A 21,885-nucleotide genomic window follows, 5' to 3' on the forward strand; every position below is an offset into this window, starting at 1 on the left:
ATGGCAGGAGACAAATCGCTTGATCATTGTCTTCGGTCCACCCTCTCTGGGGCACCTGGTGCTGGCCACTGTCGGCAGACAGGATACTGGACTAGATGGACCTTTGGTCTGACCCAGTACGGCCGTTCTTATGACTAACTATCCGATAAGCATTTGACTAGTCCTTAACATCCCTATTAGGAAATCAAACATCAAGCAAGTGAGAAGAAAAAAAAAAAAAAAAAAAAAGATGAATTGTACTCAAACTCTAAACAAGCTCAGCAGTCGTGTGTCACATTTTCATTACTGCCTGTTCATAGAATGAGGGTATAATGCATGTCAAATAATCCTTAGAAGCTAATTACTTTTTTTTTTAAATAAAGTTAAAAGGATGCATGATTATATCAATTACCACCAGAGTGGATTAAAAAAAAAAGTTGATGACTTTAAATTGGATTTATGTTTTTAAAATAAAATATGGAGTTTCTCATTTAAAAATAAGTTACAATCATATCTCATCACAAACACGCTACACATACATTCTCCTAAAAATGAATTAATGGCTCTAGTCTGCCCAACCAAACAACTAGCTCTTGCTTCTGTGGCAATGGACCTTGGTCAAGAATGGCAAAAGAGTTAGTTAAGATACTGTCTAAAGACAGAGACACAGTATATAGGAAAGGATGGAGGTAGCACAAAAAGGAAGAGAGGAGTGTACTGGAGAGAAAGAGGAAAGACATTCTTCAGTGCACACAGTTTCCTATATTCGCCCACACTTGTACCACAGAAAAACTGCCATGGCTTCTGGGTATAAGAGATACCTTACCTGGGAATATTTAGAACAATTTTATTCCCTGTGTAAAAAAGGATGTAAAGTGTAAACAGTGCAAAAAGATTATGTAGGGCCTAGTTGCAAGAATGAATCATCATAAGGAAAACAGTTTTTTTGGGAGAAAATGATGTGCACGAAGATGAGGATATCGCAGAGTGGCTCAACTGCTTGGCTTAAATAATTCATTTTGCAATGCATCATTCTTCAAGACTCTCCACTTGTCAAATCACGCATACTAAAAAGCATGAATTCCCAAGCTATTTACTTCGCTGGATGTTGCCAGAAAAAAAAAAAGTTTAGTTTAGCTAATCCTTATACCTTGTTTAATTAGTTAACTAGGTTTCGAATCTGTCACTCAAGTATACAATACAGAAAGCTGCAGTAAGAGATATTCTAGAGCAGGGTTTCCCCAACCTATGGGTCGCCATTACATTTCAAAAGGGTCACCAAGTGTCTCCCCAGGTGCCTCTGCCCGCTTTCCTCCCCCTGTTTTCGGATTGCCTTGGGTCACCAAGTCTTCCTGAATTGTCAAAATAGGTCTCCATCTGGAAAAGGTTGGGAACCGCTCGCTGTTCTAGAGTTACTAGTTGCCACTATCATTTTCTGTTTTTAAATTACAGAATACATGCCCCTTATTTTGGAACATCATGGCCAGAGACAATAATGGTGATGCCGTAAGTCTATTCCCTATTTTACTTCAGCATAACAATGGGCAGTGAGTGCAGCTGAGGCTGGGGGATGCAGGCCCCGAGCCCCGCCCCCAATGTGGGGAGGGGAGGAGCAGCAGGACAAGCACACCTCCTTCCCCCCCGCCAGGGAGTGGAAGAATGCATGCTCGCCCCAGCATCCCCAGAACATCAGGAAGGAAAGAGGCCATGTGGCTCTCGCCTCCCCACCCCTGGGAGCAGCACCCTGGACCATAGGAAGGGCAGGCGCTGGGGGCAGCAATACTCTACTCCCACAACACCTACAGCAGGCATTCTAGGGGAAGAGTGCAGTCAGGGTCAGGCTGGCAGTTGGGGAGGGGAGAAGCAGCAGGCCAAGCACACCTTCCCTACCTAACCCACTGGATGCCCGTAAGCAACTTCCAAGGGAACCCCATTCTATATTTGTTTTCCTCAAAAGACAGAAGTGCCAGTGAGTTCAATGGGGTTTACTTCAAAATTAAGTGCACTCTCACCACAGTCTTAGCTTTAATGGTAACTTGATTTAAATCATAACAGAAATCAATTTAAGTTGCCTTGATTTAAATCAATCCATCCGGATTACCACCACAACTGCCCAGGATTTTCTGCAAAGAAAAACAGACAAATCTAAATGCTCATGTGTGGACCCTGCTGTTTATAAAAAGACAATCTGACTTCACACACGGCAGTGTTTCTGAAAGTGTTCCGCGGAATCACTCAGAAACACATTAACTGACTATACTGTAGCTATAGTTCGACACACCAAAAGTCCATCTAGTCCAGTATCCTGTCTGACAGTGGCCAGGTATCAGAGCTCAAGTGAGCCTAGCAGATAATTATCAAGTCATCTAACCCCTGTTCACTACTCCCAGCTTCTAGCAAGCAGACTGTGAACAGCTTCAAACAGATCTCACCAAACTAGGTGATTGGGCAACAAAAGGACAACAAAATGACAAACGAAACTTAAAGTTGATAAACGTAAAGTAATGCACACTGAAAAAAAAAATAATCTAAACTATACATACAAAATGGAGACTAACTTAGCCAAAACTCCGAGAGAGATCTTGGAGTCACTGTGGATAGTTTTCTGAAAACATCCACTCAATGTGCAGCAGCCAAAAAAAGAAAACAAAATATTAGGAATCATTAAAAAAGGGCTAGAGAATAAAACAGAACATCTTATTGCCTTTACATAAAGCCATGGTACACCCACATACTGAGTACAGATGTGGTCACCTCATCTCAAAAGAGATATATTGGCACTGGAAAAGGTTCAGAAAAGGGAAACAAAAATTATTAGGGGTTTGGAACAGATCCCATATGAAGAGAGATTAAAAAGACTGGGACTTTTCAGCTTAGAAATGAGGGAATAGGATAAAGTTCTATAAAATCATGACTGATGCGGAAAAAGTAAACAAAGGAAAGTTATTTACTTGTTCATACGTTATGGGAACAGGGGATCACCAAATAAAAATTAATAGGTAGCACGTTTAAAACGAACAAAACGAAGTTTTTCTTCACAGAGCGCACAGTTGCAACTCCCTACCAGAGGAGACGGATGACCAGGACTTTAATCAGGTTCAAGAAAGAGTTAGATAGATTCATGGAGGTTAGGTCCATCAATGGCTATTAACCAGGAAGGGTCAGAATGGTGTCCTTAGCCTCTGACAGAGGCTGGGAGTGGGTGACAGAAGAGGTATTGCTTGACGATTCCCTGTTCTGTTCACTCCTTCTGAGGCATCTGGCATTGGCCACTGTCGGAAGACAAGATACTGGGCTAGATGAACCTTTGGTCTGACCCAGTATAGTCATTCTTATGAGGCTCAGAACACCGTCCCTACCCATACTGGCCAATGGCCATTGATGAACATATCCTCTGTGAACTTTTCTTTTTTGAACTCTGTTACAGTCTGAGCCTTCAAAACACACTCTAACGAACAGTTCCATAGGTTGACTGTACATTGTGTGAAGAATTAGTGTTTTAAACCTGCCGCCTTTTAATTACATTTGGGGACCCCTAGATCTTGTGTTACGAAAAAGAATAAACACTTTTCTTCACACTAGTCATGATATTATAGACCAATCATTTGCTTTTGCAGGCCTCTAGGGTTTTGCTTTTGCAGGCCTCCCTGCAACTCAAGTAATGGAAAACAGGAACCACCAGTAACATTCAAACAGACTTGTGGAGAGCCAACTGGCTAAGAACTACACTATTATATTTTTAATCATTTATGATTAATAGCATGTCCTTCTCTATCTTCAGAGATCAATCCCAATATACAAGTGACCAACACCTTTTCATGGTATCATAGAAGAGATGGTAGATGGCTTTTAGGTCATTATCTTCCCAGCAATGCAGAATTACTCCTGAACCCATATTAGAGTTGTGTTGAGTCTAGTTTTAAGTGTCCCAGAAGATGGAAATTTCACCAACAGCATTCCTTTAGGAGAATATTGGACAGGTTGGTAGTTACCATAGTAAGTTTATTCAGGAACAAAGATTCCTAAATATTCCCCATTCTTCAGTGCATCCTACTAATCTTGCTAGACCTCACTGTACTGTGACAAATCTGCTAAGCGGTACTAGGTAAACAGAGAGTAGATAAGGGTGAATCTGCTGCAGCTCTCTCAGTTCCTGAATGAAGGGTGATAGGATCTTCCCTCCAGGCTGACCATGGCAGCTGGGAGGACAGCTGGAAATCTAAAGTGAACAGTACCAAAGGCACTCAGTCATCAGAAACAGAAGTGGCAACTGAGCTAGAGTTCTTTGGATTCCCTGAGGCTGGCTGGCTCTAATTTGGTTTAAGATCAACAGACTCATGGGAGTAGAGGAGTACACATACATAGTGTAAAAAAAAAAAAAAACCCAACAAAACCAAAATACAAAATCCCTCACAAATAAAATTACACCACACCCAACCTCTGGGACATCAATACCTCTCATCAGAGCAGGTCATTTTCTAAGAACTGATCACTACTAAAGTAAATGGAAATCACATTATCCTATCCCTAGGCTGCAAACACCCATCAAAAACCATGGTCTTTGTTCCTTCTCTATCCTCAATGAGGCAGGTTACATATTTTTAATCTCTTAACCTTCCCTAAGAAGTTATTCCTTCAACCTCTTGAATACATTTGTCATATCTTCTTTGAAGTCCAATCATTTTAAAGTCGTTTAGTAAAGAATGTTTCTTGGTCTTTCAGTACATGAGCTTTTTAGAGTCTGTATAGTTCTGCTGATTGTCTCTCCACCACTCCACGTGATAAAGCTGTATCGTTAACCAAAAAGTGACCCCTGTCATTTTTTGGTTCCAGATCATACTGGAATTTCCTAACTGAGGGGTTCTCTCTTCTCTTCCTTTAAGCATTATGAATTCCCAGATTTCTCCCTCCTATTGAATAGTTATGTTCGGACTTATTTTCCTCAAATATTAGCAGGTATTAAAAAATAATTTGGATTCACCACCCGTGTTAGAACTCTCTACAGCCCTCTGCATTATTTCTGTATCCTTGTTGGTGTTTTCAACTCCTTTATATTTAACTGTGATGTGCTTTTTATTCCCTCTTCTTCAATAAAGATGACATTTATGACTGGAGCTATCACAGAATTTACAATAGCTTCTGGGCCTTAGCCACGAGAAAAAAAGTCCACTAGTAATTTCCCCAAATTCAACACTTTGCCATTTATCATCACCAGTTCATAATTCGCTAGAAAGTTTGTCTACATTAGGGATGTAAGTGACTAGTTGACTACCCGCTTATCGGGTAGTCGAGTAGGAACTCAAGCAGTCGCTTGCCTCCTCCCTTGCTGCCTCAGAGCACGAGCCGATCGATGCCTCACCCCCACCAGAGCACTGTCTCCACAGGAGGTAGGGAAGGCAGGGGGCAGCAGGGAAACAGTGTGAGCGGGAACTGAAACAGTTCTTGTACATTTCAAAGGGACAGGCACAATGAGATAGAAAGTAGTCAATGGAAATTCCATCAACTACTCGTTTAGCTGATCAAAATTTAAAATCCCTAGTCTACATAACACTATGTCATTCAAAAATTTCAAGTAGATTTTTGAATGATCAAATATTTTAGCAAAATCTAAATATTTTCTATATCCCCTACTTAGCTATTAACTTCGTATTTTTTAAAGGAACAGATTTTGTTTAGAAATATTCTTTATACATTCATGTTGCTCACTGCACACAATGAAATTACCCAGTAAAGTCTCAATTCTTTTTTTAAAGACACACACGAGCCGTTCTACTGAAGTCTGTGACTATGCACTCAAAGTTAAGTATGCACAAATCTCTGCAGTAGTGGTCTCCAACGCTGTGCCCGCCAGGGCATTTATATGCGCCCACCGAATGATCTGGGCCGACTCTGCCCCCAGGCGCATGGGCGGCCCCACCTCTGGGCGCACGCGCACGGCAGCCCCGAAAGGTTGGGGACCACTGCTCTGCAGGATCAGGGCCTAAACAATTACGAATGCTTTTCCTTTTGTTCCTCTGGTACCACAAAGACTTTGTGGGATAATACACATGAATGGAATATAGATATGGAAGGGTACAGCTTGCTGAAGGACAGGCAGGGAAAAAAGGGTGGAGGTTTTATCTTAGATTTTAAAAACATATACACTTGGGCTATGTCTACACTACAGGGTTTTTGCGCAAAAATCCTGCAGCACGTCCACACCTCAAGTGCGTTTTTGCTCAAGAAGATTTACAGTAAAATGGCAGAACAGGGGGCTTTTTGTGGTGTAGGTATACCTCTTTCCACGAAGAATAACTCCTTTTTGCACAGAAAAAGCACAGGTGCTCGATGGCCATTCTGTGAATGGCCATCAGAACTGTCTTGAGCAAGAGTATCCATGCAGTGTGGATGCTCTCTTGTGCAAAAACACATTGTTGTTGCAATGTGCTTTTGAGGTGAGGACACATTTTTGCGGAAGTAGTTTTTGCAGAAGATCTCTTCTGCAAAACCCTGCAATAAAGACAAAGCCTTGGACTGAAGTGTACTACAGACCACCCACCCTACCAAGCTAAAGAGGTGGACGGGTTTGGGTTTTTTGTTTTTGTTTTTTGGAACTAACAAAATCATCCAAAGCACAGGATTTGGTGGTCATGGAGGATTTCAACTCTCCAGATATATGTTGGGAAACGAACAGCAGGACACAGATTATCCAACAAGTTCTTGGACTACTCTGGAGACAACTTTTTATTTCAGAAGGTTGAGAAAGCTACTATGGGAGACGCTGTTCTTGATTTGATTTTAACAAATAGGGAGGAACTAGCAGACAATTTGAAAGTGGAAGGCAACTTAGGTGAAAATGATCATGAAATCATTGAGTTCATGATTCTAAGGAATGGTAGAAGGGAGAACAGCAAAATAGAGACTGTGGATTTCAGGAAGTCAGATTGATATAAACTCATACGCTGGTAGATAAGGTCCCATGCGAAGCAAGACTAAGAGGAAAAACAACTGAAGAGAGTTGGCAGTTTTTTAAAGGGACATTATTAAGGGCCCAAAAGCAAACTATTCCACTGCATAGGAAAGGTAGAAAACATGGCAGGAGACCAACTTGAATCAATCAGGAGATCTTATATGATCGAAAAATCAAAAAGTAGTTGCATAAAAAGTGGAAGCTAGGTCAAATTACAAAGGATGAATATAAGCCGGGGTGGGCAAAAGGGCCTCCACAGGGCAGAACTGGCCCATCAAGCAGGTTGATCCAGCCCATGGATGTCCTGCTGCTCCCCCCAACCCAGACCAATCAGGGTCTAGTGATGGAAAAGCCCACAGTGCTTAGTCAACCACCTGGGTTGAATCTAAGTGCTATCCACTGGAGGGCAGGGAGCGAGAAACTTCACACTCCCTCCACTCCTAGGTCAATTAGGACCTGAGGCAGCACACGAAGTCTCCTCCCACCCTGTAAAGGGCTTGGCACTTAAGAGTCAACCACCAGCTGCTGCTAAGCAGGTGGGTGACTAAGCATGGTGCTCCCTTGCAGAGCAGGGGCAGACTTCACATCCCCTTGCAGAGCGGGGGGCAGACTTCATATCCTCCCCGGCCCCCAGTCCCTGATTGACCTGGGGGCAGAGAAGGAGTACATAAAGTCTCCTCCCACCACAAAGGGATGTGGACCCCTAGAGAGAACCGCCAGCTGTTTAGAAAAGCTGTCCAGGGGGAGGGAAGTGACACTTCACATGCTCCCCCCCACTCAGACCTATCAGGGTCTGTGGGTGGGGAAGCACAGAAGTGTCCTGGCCTGCACCTGAGGCCCAGAGCTACTTGAACAATTTCTGAAGTGGCCTTCAGTCAAAAAATATTGCTCACCCGATATAATCAAACACCACAGGTATTAAGGGGCAAGAATAGAAAGGCAAAGGCACAAAATGAGCTAAATCTAGCTATGGACATAAAGGGTAACAAGAGGACATTCTATAAATATATCAGAAGCAAGAGGAAGACCAAAGACAGGGTAGGACCACTGCCAATGAAGAGGGAGAAAAAAATAACAGGAAGCCTGGAAATGGTAGAGGTCCTTAATTTCAGTTTTCACCAAAAAGTTTGATGGTGAGAGGATGCCTAACATAGTGAATGCTAGGCGAAATGGGGTAAGTTTAAAAAGTAAAATTAAAAAGTTAAAAATTACTTTAAAAAGTTAGATGTCTTCAAATCACCAGGGCCTGACAAAAATGCATCCTAGAATATTCAAGGAGCGGACAGAGGAGGTATCTGAGCCTTTAGCTATCATCTTTGAAAAATCATGGAAGTCAGGAGAGATTGCAGAAGACTGAAAAAGGAAAAATATAGTTTCCATCTAAAAAAAGGAAAATAGGAACAGACCAGTCAGTTTAACTTTTGTGCCAGGAAAGACAATGGAGCAAGTAATTAAAGAATTCATCCTCAAGCATCTGGAAGACAATAAGGTAATAAGTAACAGCCAGGATGGATCTGTAAAGAACAAATCATGTCAAACCAATCTGATTGCTTTCTTTGATAGAATAACAAGTCTCGTAGATAAGGGAGAAGCAGTAGACATGTACAACTAGATTTCAGTAAGGAATTTGACACCATCTTGCATGACATCATCATAACTAGGGAAATACAACCTAGATGGGACTACTTATAAGGTGGGTGCACAACTGGCTAGATAACTGTTCTCAGAGTAGTTATTAATGGTTCACAATCATGCTGGAAGGGCAAAACAAGCGGGATTCCGCAGGGGTCTGTTTTGGGACCGGTTCTGTTCAATATCGTCATCAACAATTTAGATATTGGCATAGAAAGTTCACTTACTAAATTTGCAGATGATACCAAGCTGGAAGGGGTTGCTATTGCTTTGGAAGATAGGGTCATAATTCAAAATGATCCAGACAAACTGGAGAAATGATCTGAGGCAAATAGGATGAACTTTAATAAGGACAAATGCAAAGTACTTCCTAAGTGGAGGAACAATCAGTTTCACACACACACAGAATGGGAAGTGATTATCTAGGAAGGCATACTGCATAAAGGGATTTAAGGGTTATAGTGGACCACAAGTTAAACATGGGTCAGCAATGTGACACTTTCAAAAAAAAGCAAACATGATTCTGGGATGCATGAACAGGAGTGTTATGAGCAAAACACGAGAAGTAATACTTCCACTCTACTGTGCACTGATTAGGCCTCAATTGGAGTAGTGTGTCCAGTTCTGGGCACCACATTTCAAGGAAGATGTGGAGAAGTTGGAGAAGGTCCAGAGAAGAGCAACAAAAATGATTAAAGGCCTAGAAAACATGAGCTATGAGCAAAGACTAAAAGAACTGTTTAGTTTAGAAAAGAAAAGACTGAGAGGGGACATGATAGCAGTTTTCAAATATCTAAAAGGGTGTTACAAGGAGGGAGAAAAATTATTCTCCTTGGCCTCTGATAGGACGAGAAGCAATTGGCTTAAATTGCAGCAAGGGAGGATTAGACTAGACATAAGAAAAATCATCCTAACAGTCAGGGTGGTTAAACAGTGGAATAAATTGCCAAGGGAGGTTGTGAAATCTCCATCACTGGAAATATTTAAGAGCAAGTTGAATAGACTAGATAGGGATGACCTAGAACAGGCCTTGTAAAAATGCAGCCCGCCAAGCCACTGGATCCAACCCACAGACATTGCAGGGAGCCCCAGGCTTACCTCACCCCACCTGCACGCCACTCAAATGCAGCTGCAGGGCAGTTTTTCTTTAACAACTGTGAGTCCAGAGGTTGGGGGGGGGGGGAGGTTTAGGAGCTGCTCCTGTTGCCAGCCAGAAACCAGCCAATGGGAGCTGCCAGTTTCAATAAGAGGCAGCCACAAAGCACAAGGGGCTCCAGAGCACATGGCTACAGCATGTGCAGGGGCAGAGCAGGCAGTAGTGTTCCCTCTAAACTGCATGGCAGCACAGCTTTACAGGTGATTCATCAGCCCCACCGAATAAAAGGCTGAGGGCTTCATGCACAGAACTGACTAGTCACTTATGAAGCTGTGCTGCTACACATCTTGGAAGGAACACTAGCTGGTAGGGAGGGTGATGCAGGAACAGCTGCTGGCTGGCAAGTCTTCTAGCTTGAGCCTGTCTCTGGCACCTCAGCCTCTCCCTTTCCACAACCCTCTGCCCCCACTCCTGTCCCCTACTCCAATCCTCTGCTCCTCTCCTGCACCCATATCCCCTCCCAGATCTGGCATCCCAATCTTCTGACCCAGATCACAGTCCCCTCCTGCCCTTGCTTACAACCCAAATCCCTTCATCACCTCCTGTACCCCAATTCCCTGTCCTAGGTCCACACCAACCCCCTGCACTCCAGTCCAGTGCCCCAGGTCACAACTGCCTCCTTCACCCAAACTTCCAACCTTTCCCCAAGCTCCCTTCTACACCCAACCTCCATCCCACATTTCCTCTATTTATATCACAGAAGAATTCAGCCCTCAACCACTTTCCAGATTCTTGGAATGGCCCCCCATCAAAAATGATTGTCACCCCTCATCTAGACAGTACTCGGACCTGCCATAAGGAAGCAATGACTTCCGAAGCCACTTCCAGTTCTAGTATTCTATGATTCCACTAAAGACAGAAGTTAGGCTTTGAACAGTAATTACCAGGCTCATTCTTCTTTACCTTTTCAAAAACTGAAAGAGCAATCAGTAGTACGCCAGTTATCTGTTGCTAAACCATACACTAAATTTGCAAGTTATCCTGTTCTCTCCTCATTTCCTAATTTTCTAAATTCTCCCACAAACTTTTTTGTAGTTAGCGCAACTTGTCAGAAGCATGACATAAACCCCATGTCCATGACAAACTAAGGATGTTAAGGACTAGTCGCCTATCCGATAAGCATTTACTTAACAGATAGTTTGTCGACTTTCCCCCACCCCCTTTGCTGCCTCTATGAGATAGAGGCAGGGAGGGGGAAGAGGAAGGGGTACTTCAAAGTGGCAATACTGCACAGCTGAGCCGGGGGATCAGCTGTGCTGCACTGCCCCTTTAACTCACTGAAGCTGGAAGTCCCCTGCTGACCCCAGGCTCCACACAGCATTTCCCCAGAACCCGGACTCAGCTGGGGAGTCCCCTGCTGATCCATGGTTCTGCTGAAAGCTACAAAGAACCAGGGTCCTCTGGGGAGCCCCCCTGCTGACCAAGGCTTTGAAATGAACAAGGACCCTCATTGGGGACTCTTGTACATTTCAAAGCAAGCACACCTGTGTGCAGCCAGGAGTCCACTGGCCCCAGGCTGTACCTGGAGTTCCGCATTCCTCCTTTGAAATGTACAAGAGCTCCAGCAGGGTCAATTAACCACATTTTAACATTCCTGTGACAAACATAAAAGTTTCACTGACAAATGTACCCGGGTGGACAATTTTTAAAAATGCTGTGTTTTTCAGAGAACATGCAAAACATTACTATGCAAAAGTTAGAGTACCAGAGTACTTTATTAGCAATGTAACATCTAAATACAGAAGTCTCATGATAGTAAATGAGGACTGTTAATCATAAACTAATCTGTTCACTAACTTAAATACATGCTAGTATTTTTTCTGATGAAGAGGTATTAAAAATGGGAGCTATAAGAATAGATGGCTCAATAAACAGACCCTCTTATTATCACCCACTTCTATGTTAGTGGCTTGAATCGGATAGGTTGAAGCAATTATTTCCTCCCCACATAGTCTAATTGCTACTGACTTTAACTAGGTTCCTTTTGTCTGTTTCAGAAGAAAGGCAAAAATAAGCATAGAGACTGAAAGAACCTCTTATCCTTAAACATGTGATATTTCCTAAACATAGTTTAACAGCAGGTCAACACTGAGTGGCATTTCTAGTGTACCTGTTCTATCAACAAGCAGGTAACTTAATGAAAGGTACTTCACTGACAATGCTCAGATTGAACAATACTTTAATTACCCAGCACAATAGTGAAAACTGCTTTTCACAATCTCTATTACAAGTATGCAAAATGCCTGCATCAAATGCTTTTCAGCAAGATGGTGGCTTTTTGTTTTGTTGCACAGAACAAATGTGCATATTGTGTAAAACGTTAAGCCTTTTTGTAATACAAAAGCTAGTAAGTCTATTCTAAACTTTCTATGTGAAAACAGATACACTGCAAACCCATTTTAAATAAGAGACAAAAAGGAGGTCTTCATTTCCCCTAATGCCAGTTGTGGTATGTATGGCCTGCTCTGTCTTAAGCACATGGAAATATTCTATCACTCATGTTCCCAGATAATACAAAACAAATATACTTACATCTTTTGCCATGTTACCAATGCTTAGAAATCAAGTCTCTTAAATGACTGACACCCACAGAAGGAAACAGGGACTGTGATATTTTCTACAAAGAAAGTCAAGACAACACTAGCTGTAACAGTGAACTGCAAAAGTCCATCATTTATTAACTGCATGCAGACATTCCTCTACTTTAGAGCATGGTCTCGTAATATTTAAAAAGTTTTCTGGCATCAACAACTTACTCTGGGAGAAAGGCCTCACAATCCCCCCAGAGAAAGGACCCTCCCTTCAGCTCGCACCCTAGCCCCAAGGCCTTCCTCATCCCAAACATACACGGAGGAGCCCAGCAGGCGGCCTGGACTGGCAGCCTAAGCCCACAGTGGGTCGGCCACAGTCCAGCTCTTCCCCTTCCCCGCAACACCATCCCACAGGCGAGGCCGGAGGCCCCTATGCCGGACCTGTCAGCTTCCCCACAATACTAGGCCCCTGGGGCCAGTCCCCTGACAGCCCCGGCGGGCGCAGCCAGATGGGCCGCTGGTGCGTGGGGAGGCCGGGGCGCCTCAGAGGCTCTTCACAGATTGGCAGCCCCACCAGCCCCTCACCCGGGGCCCCACCAGCCCGCCCAAGCTAGCGAGTGGGCGCGCGAGGCGCTGGGCTCGGCTGCCACAGGAGAAGCACCATCCCCCAGTATGGGGAACCCCCCCCCCGGGTAAATCCCGCGCCCCCTCCCCACGTCCCGCCCAAACCCATCCCCCGGTGCGGCAGCGCCTCCCACACGCCGAACGGTGCCTGCACCTGAGCGGCCGCCGGCGGAGAGCAGGCTCCCTGCGTCCCCCGCCCGCTCCCACACAGCGCCGCTCTGCGGAGACACGGCGGCGGGAGGGGGGGGGGGGCGCCGACTGCACATGTGCAGCTCGCGGGCCTCCAAACGGGGGGGAGGGTAAGAGAGAAGGCAGGGCTGTCAACGGCGCCAGCCCCCAATCAGGGGATCCCGCCCCTCCCCCCTTGTCAGCCTCACTCTTCTCTGCCCCCCGACTCTCCCTCCCTTCCATCCTCCCTCTTGGGGTCCCTCTGCTGCGCCCCCTGCTCCTTGCACACCTGCGCAGGCTCCCCCCTCCTCGCGGAGGGCTCCCTGTGTGGGGGCGGGGGGGCGCAGCCGCCCCTCCCCAGCTTCAGCACGCGGATGCGGCCCTGGAAAAAAAATTTCCGTTGGCAGAAAAAAAAATTGAAACTTACACTTTTGTACGTCCCACCGGCGTGACGCTGCGCGCTGACGTCATGAGGTGTAACGTGCCTCGCATAGGGCCCACGCGGAGAGATTAGTGGCCCCTCCACACCGTCCCTCCGTGTGGCGCGCATGCGCGGGGATTTCGCGCCCAGGGATTCCCCACCCCTTTTGGAAAAAGAGCGCGCGGGAAGCCTGGGCGCGAGACTTGGCGGTTAGTCAGTCAGAACCAGGCAGCCGTTGCGCTCTGGCACGTGGTGTCACTCGAGGGGGTGGCCTGCGTCAGCGCTGAGCTACTTACCACCCACCTGTCGATGTCAAGCGAGGGGAGAAGGGTACCGTGCCCCGCCTCTGCTGACTAAAGCTGGGCGCTAGCCCATGTCCCCTCCAGCTCTGGCGGGGAGAAGGACTTTGCCTAGGTCCTGGGGCTTCAGGTGGCTTAGCAGGACCTAGCCCTGATTGACCTCGCAGAACATTTTCCTTCTCGCGCCATAATGATTGCAGGGCACAGCACGCTGTCAAAACAAATCCTCAGGGTGTTGGTTTCAGCTGTGGGCTCTGCACCCAGCAACAGCATTTTAGAAACTAGCCCTAACCAACCCCTGAGTAATGCTGATGGTGCGTCCTCATCACTGCCTCGCCATTATCAGGGCTGCAGCACTTACAATGCCCCATTTTAAACATGCCATTTTAAAATAGTTTAATTAGAGGGCAAACTGGCTCCTCTGCAAGTTCTGCTGCTTGCTGCAGAAAAGAGTGAGAAACTGTAATACTCATGACAGCTAAGGCAGAATTGTACTTCATAGTATTTTTTGTAGCATAGAGATAGTTTGTGGTCTTTTAAGATTTTCCTTTTTCATCCCCACTATGCTAGATTTTTAAAATTTAGATGTACTGTGATTGCATCAAGGTCAGGATACACTAAACTGACCTTTGTACTAAATGGAACATTTTTTAAATCCAGAAGAATGAAACAGTAACTGTAGAAAAGTGAGCTTTTACTCAAAACCACTTTCAGAGATGGAAAACTGTTAGGTGAAGACTTTTCTTTGAAAAGTGTTTTCAGATATTTGTGAAAAAGGGAGGCAGCTATTATTGAAGCAGCACGTGATATCTTAAATGGAAAGAGAAAAATATGATACTGATTTTTTTAACTGATTTGCCCCTTACAAAGGAAGAATAGGTAAGGGAAAATGTTTGGAGCCTGGGAAAAGTGACCTAGCTCCAGGGGATTTTAGACCATTCAGTGCAGAAATTGTGGATGGAGCATGAAACAGGTCCTCAAACAGTTCTGGCATGCCATTCTCCTTTTCTCCAAATGTTTGAGTCTGTTCCAGAGATGAAAGTAAGTCGATACACCTTGGGCAACAGCTGGCTGAGCTGTAGCAAAAGCCAGCAGAGAACTGGGTTGCAATAGGATGGTACCTGTACAAAATTTTAAGTTACTTTCACTCTTCTTTTTTTTTCTAATCACAGTCAGCAAAGGATCACCATTTGGAGAATATAATCCTTCATTGCTTTTTTACCAACGCTTATTAATAATACCTTCCAAAGAGTCCAGTCCAGTTGCATAAAGTACTTGTGAGATAATTGGGTTAAGGATTCAAGTGTATTCTGAGGAGATTTGGTACTTGTTTGTCCATTGTGCTTTATGCCTGCTATAGTGTGTAGGTGATTTCCCCCCTGCATTTTCCAGCTCCTGTGTTGGCATGTCAATGACTGCTTTTCTCTATTCAGCATTTCTTTGGCATGTCTGCACCTTATAGAGTTTTTCTTTATGAAACTGAAACCTTACAGGCCATCAGCCAGCTGTCCAGTGGCAAGGCCCCAGGATCTGATGCGATCCCAGCGGAAGTCTATAAGGGTGGTGGTGCAGTGCTTGTCGACAAACTCACTCAGCTGTTCCAGTCCTTCTGGAATCAAGGATCTATTCCTCAGGAACTGAAAGATGCGCCCATCGTACACCTCTACAAGAGGAAAGGAAATAGACAAGTTTGCGATAATCATAGAGGAATATCACTGGTTTCCATCGCAGGTAAGATCCTTGCACGAGTGTTGCTGAATCGTCTGATTGACCACCTGGAACAGGGTTTATTACCCGAGACAGAGTGCGGCTTCCGCAAAGAGTGTGGCATGGTGGATATGATCTTTGCAGCCTGACAGCTCCAAGAGATGTGTCAAGAGCAGAATTGTGAACTGTACACCATCTTCGTGGATCTCACCAAGGCTTTTGACATTGTCAGTCGCGAAGGTCTGTGGCGCATCATATCGTAGTTTGGGTGCTCTGACAGATTCATCTTGATGGTACGTCAGTTCCACGACGGCATGACGGCTCGTGTTCTAGATGATGGAGAAGCTTCAGAGGCCTTTCCCGTCACAAACGGCGTCAAGCAAGGGTGTGTGCTGGCACCGACCCTGTTCAGCATAATGTTTTCAGCCATGCTGTCAGACGCCTTTCAGAACAGTTCCTTGGGAATCAGACTGAGATACAGGACCGATGGGAAACTGTTTAACCTGCGAAGACTCCAGGCTGTCACCAAGATAAAGGAGACTGTGCTACGAGATCTCCTTTTTGCTGACGACTGCGCCCTGAATGCTGGATCAGAGCAGGAAATGCAAGCCAGCATGGACAAATTCGCAGCAGCATGTGACAACTTCGGCCTTCTCATCAACACAAAGAAAACCGAAGTGATGCACCAGCCAGCTCTGAAAGCTCAACATCAAGTGCCCACCATCACAGTGAAGGGACAAAAGCTGCAAGCAGTGGACCAATTTACATATCTTGGCAGCACCCTCTCCCGCACAGTGACAATTGACATCGAGGTCAACTGCAGAGTCGCCAAGGCAAGCTCTGCTTTCGGCAGACTGCTGACCAAAGTGTGGGACCGCCGTGGAATAAGCCTTGCTACAAAGCTTAAAGTCTATCGAGCAGTAGTGTTAACTACCCTGATGTATGCCAGTGAGACTTGGACTGTATACAGGAGGCACGCTAGGCAACTAAACCACTTCCATACGATTTGCCTTCACAGACTTCTGAGGATCCGGTGGCAGGATAAGTTGCCAGACACAGAAGTCCTTTCTAGAGCAGGCCTGCCATCAGTTTACACCCTGCTGATGAAAGCTCAGACACGCTGGGCAGGCCATGTTGCAAGGATGCCAGATCATCGCATCCCTAAACAGCTCTTCTATGGTGAGCTGTTTCAAGGTAAGCGATCGCACGGGGGACAAAAGAAGCGATACAAAGACACGCTTAAAGCCTCTCTCAAGTCCCTGGATATTGACACCACCTCCTGGGAGACCCTGGCACAAGACCGATCAACATGGCACACGCTGATGTACCAAGGCTGTCAAACATCTGAAGCCAGAAGGAGAACCATAGCACAAGAGAAGCGAGCACTCCGTAAAGCCAGAGTTGCAAAAGCTGCAACAGTGGTGCCCACACATGTCTGCCCGACATGTGGCAGAACATTCCGTGCCCGTATCGGCCTTATCAGCCATTTGCGGACACACCATGGACAGTCCGCAACCTGTTAGATGTCAAGGTCCTCTTCGAATACGATGGACGAACAACAACAACAACAGTGTGTAGGTAATTTTCCCCCTGCATTTTCCAGCTCCGGTGTTGGCATGTCAATGACTGCTTTGGCATGTCTGCACCTCACAGAGCTTTTCTTTATTGGGATACACTCTATTTCCTTCAGAGCAGTGGTCACCAACCAGTAGATCAAGATCTACCCGTAGATCTTGGAACCTCTGACAGGTGATCCTGACTGGTTTGGCCAAGAAGATATCAAGCTCTGGCACTTCAGTTATCCCTCCACATACTGTCATGCTCTCCTGCCCCCTGCCTTTCATTTACGTCGGTGGCGTAGGAAGATATCGGCACGTGTACCCATCTGACGTGGTATTTGGGTTCTATAAGCACTTGCCGAGCCATATTGGTCTTAACTACATAAGGGCCAATTTCATGACGGTCAGGCTCTTCAGCTACTAATATTTTCACTGGAAATTTAACCCCGAATAATCCTAACACCGTCCAGGTGTTGGATTCCGTGATGTTTTCTATAAATACTCCAGTACACTCATAACTAGCTGGCTGTGGATCTACTATACAGCTTGGTGATGCAGCAAACTGACTAGTTCTGTGTGGTGATCTATTTGCTGCACAGGTCAATGGCACTGTGGCACGAATTACTCTTGCTGGTGATATAACAGTAGCATCTATTGTAGTCGTAGTAAAATGATCGTGATAAAATTTTATCACCCATACGACTTGTCCTGGCTTCACTATAGGATGATACAGAACGTCCAGATATACGCACGTTGAACCAGTCCACCTAGGAGCTATTATTTTGCAATTGGTCAGACATCGTCTATTATGTATGTCTGATGATGCATGTGCCATGGTTTCATTTATACAGAGATGGGGGTTAACAAATGTCCATAGGCATTTCTTGGATGGAGACGTATCTACTAGCATATTTAACCAACCAGGGACGGTAAAACCATTAGCTTTAGTCTCATCTTTACCCATCGTAAAATATAATAATATATTGCCTTCTATTTCATCTCGAACAAATAGATGGCAAACCCGATGATCTTGCTCTACTCGAATTGTGACCATTTGACTCTTAAAAATGGGAAGCCTAACCTCCCATCGATTAGTATTACCTCTCAAAGGCTTATATGTTTTGGAATTGATCACCTGGCGATTATAAACTAGATCTCGGGATTCACGATGAGTCCAGACATATCTTTTTGGTGTCATCAAATCATATTGTTGTTGTTTCAAAGGTTTAATAGAATATAATAGGACTGGAAGGGACCTCGAGAGGTCATCGAGTCCAGCCCCCCGCCCTCAAGGCAGGATCAAGCTCCGTCTACACCATCCCTGACAGATGTCTATCTAACCTGTTCTTAAATATCTCCAGAGAGGGAGATTCCACCACCTCCCTTGGCAATTTATTCCAATATTTGACCACCCTGACAGTTAGGAATTTTTTCCTAATGTCCAATCTAAACCTCCCCTGCTGCACTTTAAGCCCATTACTCCTTGTCCTGTCCTCAGAAACCAAGAGGAACAAATTTTCGCCTTCCTCCTTGTGACACCCTTTTAGATATTTGAAAACCGCTATCATGTCCCCCCTTCATCTTCTTTTTTCCAAACTAAACAAGCCCAGTTCATGAAGCCTGGCTTCATAGGTCATGTTCTCTAGACCTTTAATCATTCTTGTCGCTCTTCTCTGTACCCTTTCCAATTTCTCCACATCTTTCTTGAAATGTGGCGCCCAGAACTGGACACAGTACTCCAGCTGAGGCCTAACTAGTGCAGAATAGTGTCCCATTCCCTTAGAGGGCGATCTATTGCTTGACATCTCCATAGTTCATCTTGATGGAATGTCAGACCCTTTAAGTATGCACCAATCGTCGACCCATCTTTTTGTTTAAAAACATGTCCACCTAAGTCCACCCATTCAAGACCATGAGCGCCTTGCACTAATTTTTGAATAGCGCCCTTTTCTACTGTAACCTTTTTTACTGTACTCTGTCTGGTCGGAACTACTACTTTAGTTGTTACAGGATTTAGAGTGCTTATCATAATAACACATAGCAAAATTGGCAAAATAAATGACGTCTTCATGGTGGAATGCTCCTGTTAAATACAAACAATAAAGATTTTAATTAAAACCTCCTCACTAGATCTTTTCCTAGATGCTTCCATACTCTTCCTTCCTAGCCCTCTTCCATTTAAGTTTCTTCTCTAATTTCCTTTCCACTCTTTCAATTGGCTCACGTGAAACCATTTAAGGATCTTCCTTTTCCTACTGACTATTTCCACCTGATAGACGGTGGGTCCAGCTTTGTTGACGATATAACACGGACCCAACCATCGCGGACTCAAAGGATGGCTCTTTTCACTGAAATGTCGATACATGATCTTGCTTCCGACCTCCCAGTCTTGAATCTTAAAATCTCCTGCGAGTCTTTTATCCATTTTCTGGATATTGCCCTTTAGCGTTTGCGCTACTGTGTGCTGTATGTCGGACAAATTATTCAGCAACTGCTGCAAATATTCAGCTACTTTGATTTTTGGTTGAAAGTCGTCAGGAGGCACCCCTCCTTCGATCCACCAGAGCTCGGGCGTCTTCATAGGTCTTCCAAAGAGTACTTCATGGGGAGAGTACCCAGCGGATCCCATAGTGGATCGAGTAGCCATGAGTATAAGTGGGAGATGCGTATCCCACTGTTTGCCAGATTTTTCGACAACTTTTCTTAATGCAGTTTTCAACGTCCGATTGGTTCGTTCAACCAGCCCAGATGACTGTGGGTGGCCTGCAATATGGAACAGCTGTTTAATTCCTAAAGCAACACAGAGTTGTTTAGTGATCTCTGCAGTAAAATGAGATCCTTGGTCACTATCAATGATAGAGGGCAACCCATATCTTGAAAAGACCTCATTTAAGAGTACGCGAGCGGTAGTCTTCGCGGTGCAATTTCACGTTGGAATAGCCTCTATCCACTTGGTGAAAGAATCTACAATGACTAGGCAGTATTCATTACCACGGCTTGTCCTTGGCAAAGGGCCAATAAAATCAATCTGTAATCTTTGCCATGGTCCAGTAATTACTTGATGTTTCAGTGGAATTCTGTTATGTGCCTTTGGGTTATTTTGGGCACACTGCAAACAATTATTAATACAATGTTCCACATCTGCCCGTAGTCGAGGCCACCAGGCAACACTCTTGATCCTACTGACGGTCTTTTCTACTCCAAAGTGACCTTGCACATGTGCTAGTTCAATTAGTTCTTTGCGCAGGATGGCAGGCATTATCAGTAATGGATTCCCTGCTTGTTGGTCGGACACCATCTCTTGCGCCATGATCGGCCCATTTACATGCTTCGTTATTACATAGTCCTTATACCGGCCCTGTTCTAACAACTGCATTACTCCTCGGTCTTTCTCTTGCAGTTTAACTATGTCCACAGAATCCTTTAATGTCGTCTGGTTCGTTACGGCATCGATCTTTTCTTCATACGCCGCTGGGAGTTGCCAAGTCATTTTTGATGGTAGTGTGGCTGCTTGTTTTGCCAACTGATCTACTGTATTATTTAACACCGAGATTTCTTTATGATCTTTTCGGTGGGCTCTCACCTTAAAAAGGAAAGTTTTTCCTTTCCGATTTTCTGCAAGACTCCATGCGTAATTTAATAATTGGGCATAGATGACGGGACGATTATCCGTGGTGCACATGTTACGTTGCTTCCACACAGTCATCCAATCGATGAAGGATCTTAATACCCAATCAGAGTCTGTACATATGGTGAGGTCCTGATCATTGGCATTTTCTAAAGCTAAAATAATAGCAACTACTTCAGCAGCCTGTGCGGAAGGAAGGCTCACTCGTCTTAGAATCTTCCTTCCAGATGCCACATGCAGTGCAGCGGCACCTGTGATGACTTGTCCATTATTTCGATAGCAACTTCCATCCACGACCCAGATATTTTGAGGAGTCGTCTTCCGGACTTCTTCGTATTTTGACATCAGTACGAAGGGTGACTTAATAGTGGACGTGGCTTCTTCTGGTATTGGACACACATGTAAATCTTCCGGCCTGAGTGGTTGACACAAAATGGCAGGAACCAGTGATTGCGTTTTCGTTGGTTCCACCACGATGTCGTGGTTCATTAGAATGAGGGTCCACTGCGCCAAACGTGGATGACTCACTCTTCCATTATTCGCTTTTCCAGAAATGATGTACCGAACGGGAGTATGACTCGATTTCAGGATGATTGGTGACTGTCCAATTAGGTACTCCCAATGTATGAGAGCCCATGTCAAAGCCAAAACTTCCTTTTCGCATGGTGTGAATTGTTGTTCTACACCAGACAAAGTCCTTGAGCCGTAAGCAACTGGTTTTAAGGTGGTGCCATGATGCTGCATTAGCACCGCTCCAATTGCTTCTTTACCGGTGGTCAGTGATAGATGATATTCCTTAGTCGGATCGGGGTATGCTAGTGCTGGTGCTTTCATCAAAGCAGTTTTTAACTCGAAAAAGGCTTGTTCCTGCTCCGAACCCCACTGCCATTCCTGTCGTTTATTCAGGAGTTTGTATAAGGGTCGGGCGGTCTTCCCGAATTCTTCAATGAAATCCCTACAGAATCCGATAAGACCAAGGAACATACGGAGGCCATGGACATCAGTTGGAGCTGGTAATTTGGATATCAGTTCCACCCTGTCCTTGTCAGGTTTTCGACCTTCCACACCTAGATTCACACCTAGGTATGTGACCTCTTGTTTGACCAATTGAGCCTTCTGAGAGTTAATTAGAAATCCTGCTTGTTCCAACGCAGATAGAACTTCATCCAGGACTACTAGATGAGTGGCACGATCTTTGGTGGCGATCAAGATGTCGTCCACATATGATATTA

The 21,885-nt window shown here is 44.9% G+C and overlaps 1 protein-coding gene across 6 annotated transcripts in view; it reads right to left on the reverse strand.

The window, feature by feature from the left end:
- The window catches only part of TFDP1 (transcription factor Dp-1), a 106,591-nt gene extending 92,980 nt beyond the window's left edge, over nt 1-13,611 (reverse strand). For 3 of the 6 annotated variants that reach the window (XM_075918445.1, XM_075918411.1, XM_075918449.1), the window contains exons 1-2: nt 13,329-13,466; nt 12,249-12,333 (exon numbers count right to left, since the gene is read on the reverse strand). In XM_075918445.1, coding sequence (XP_075774560.1) covers nt 12,249-12,260 — 12 coding nt within the window. In that variant the 5' untranslated portion in view covers nt 12,261-12,333; nt 13,329-13,466. Of the gene's footprint in view, nt 1-12,248; nt 12,334-12,688; nt 12,713-13,025; nt 13,169-13,328 lie in introns of those variants that run through there. The other 3 variants (XM_006126366.4, XM_075918418.1, XM_075918434.1) reach the window with 3 other exon arrangements.
- Between the last annotated feature and the right edge of the window lie 8,274 nt (nt 13,612-21,885).

This window comes from Pelodiscus sinensis, chromosome 1 (genome assembly GCF_049634645.1).
Source record: "Pelodiscus sinensis isolate JC-2024 chromosome 1, ASM4963464v1, whole genome shotgun sequence".
In the NCBI taxonomy this organism is placed as follows: Eukaryota; Metazoa; Chordata; order Testudines; family Trionychidae; genus Pelodiscus; species Pelodiscus sinensis.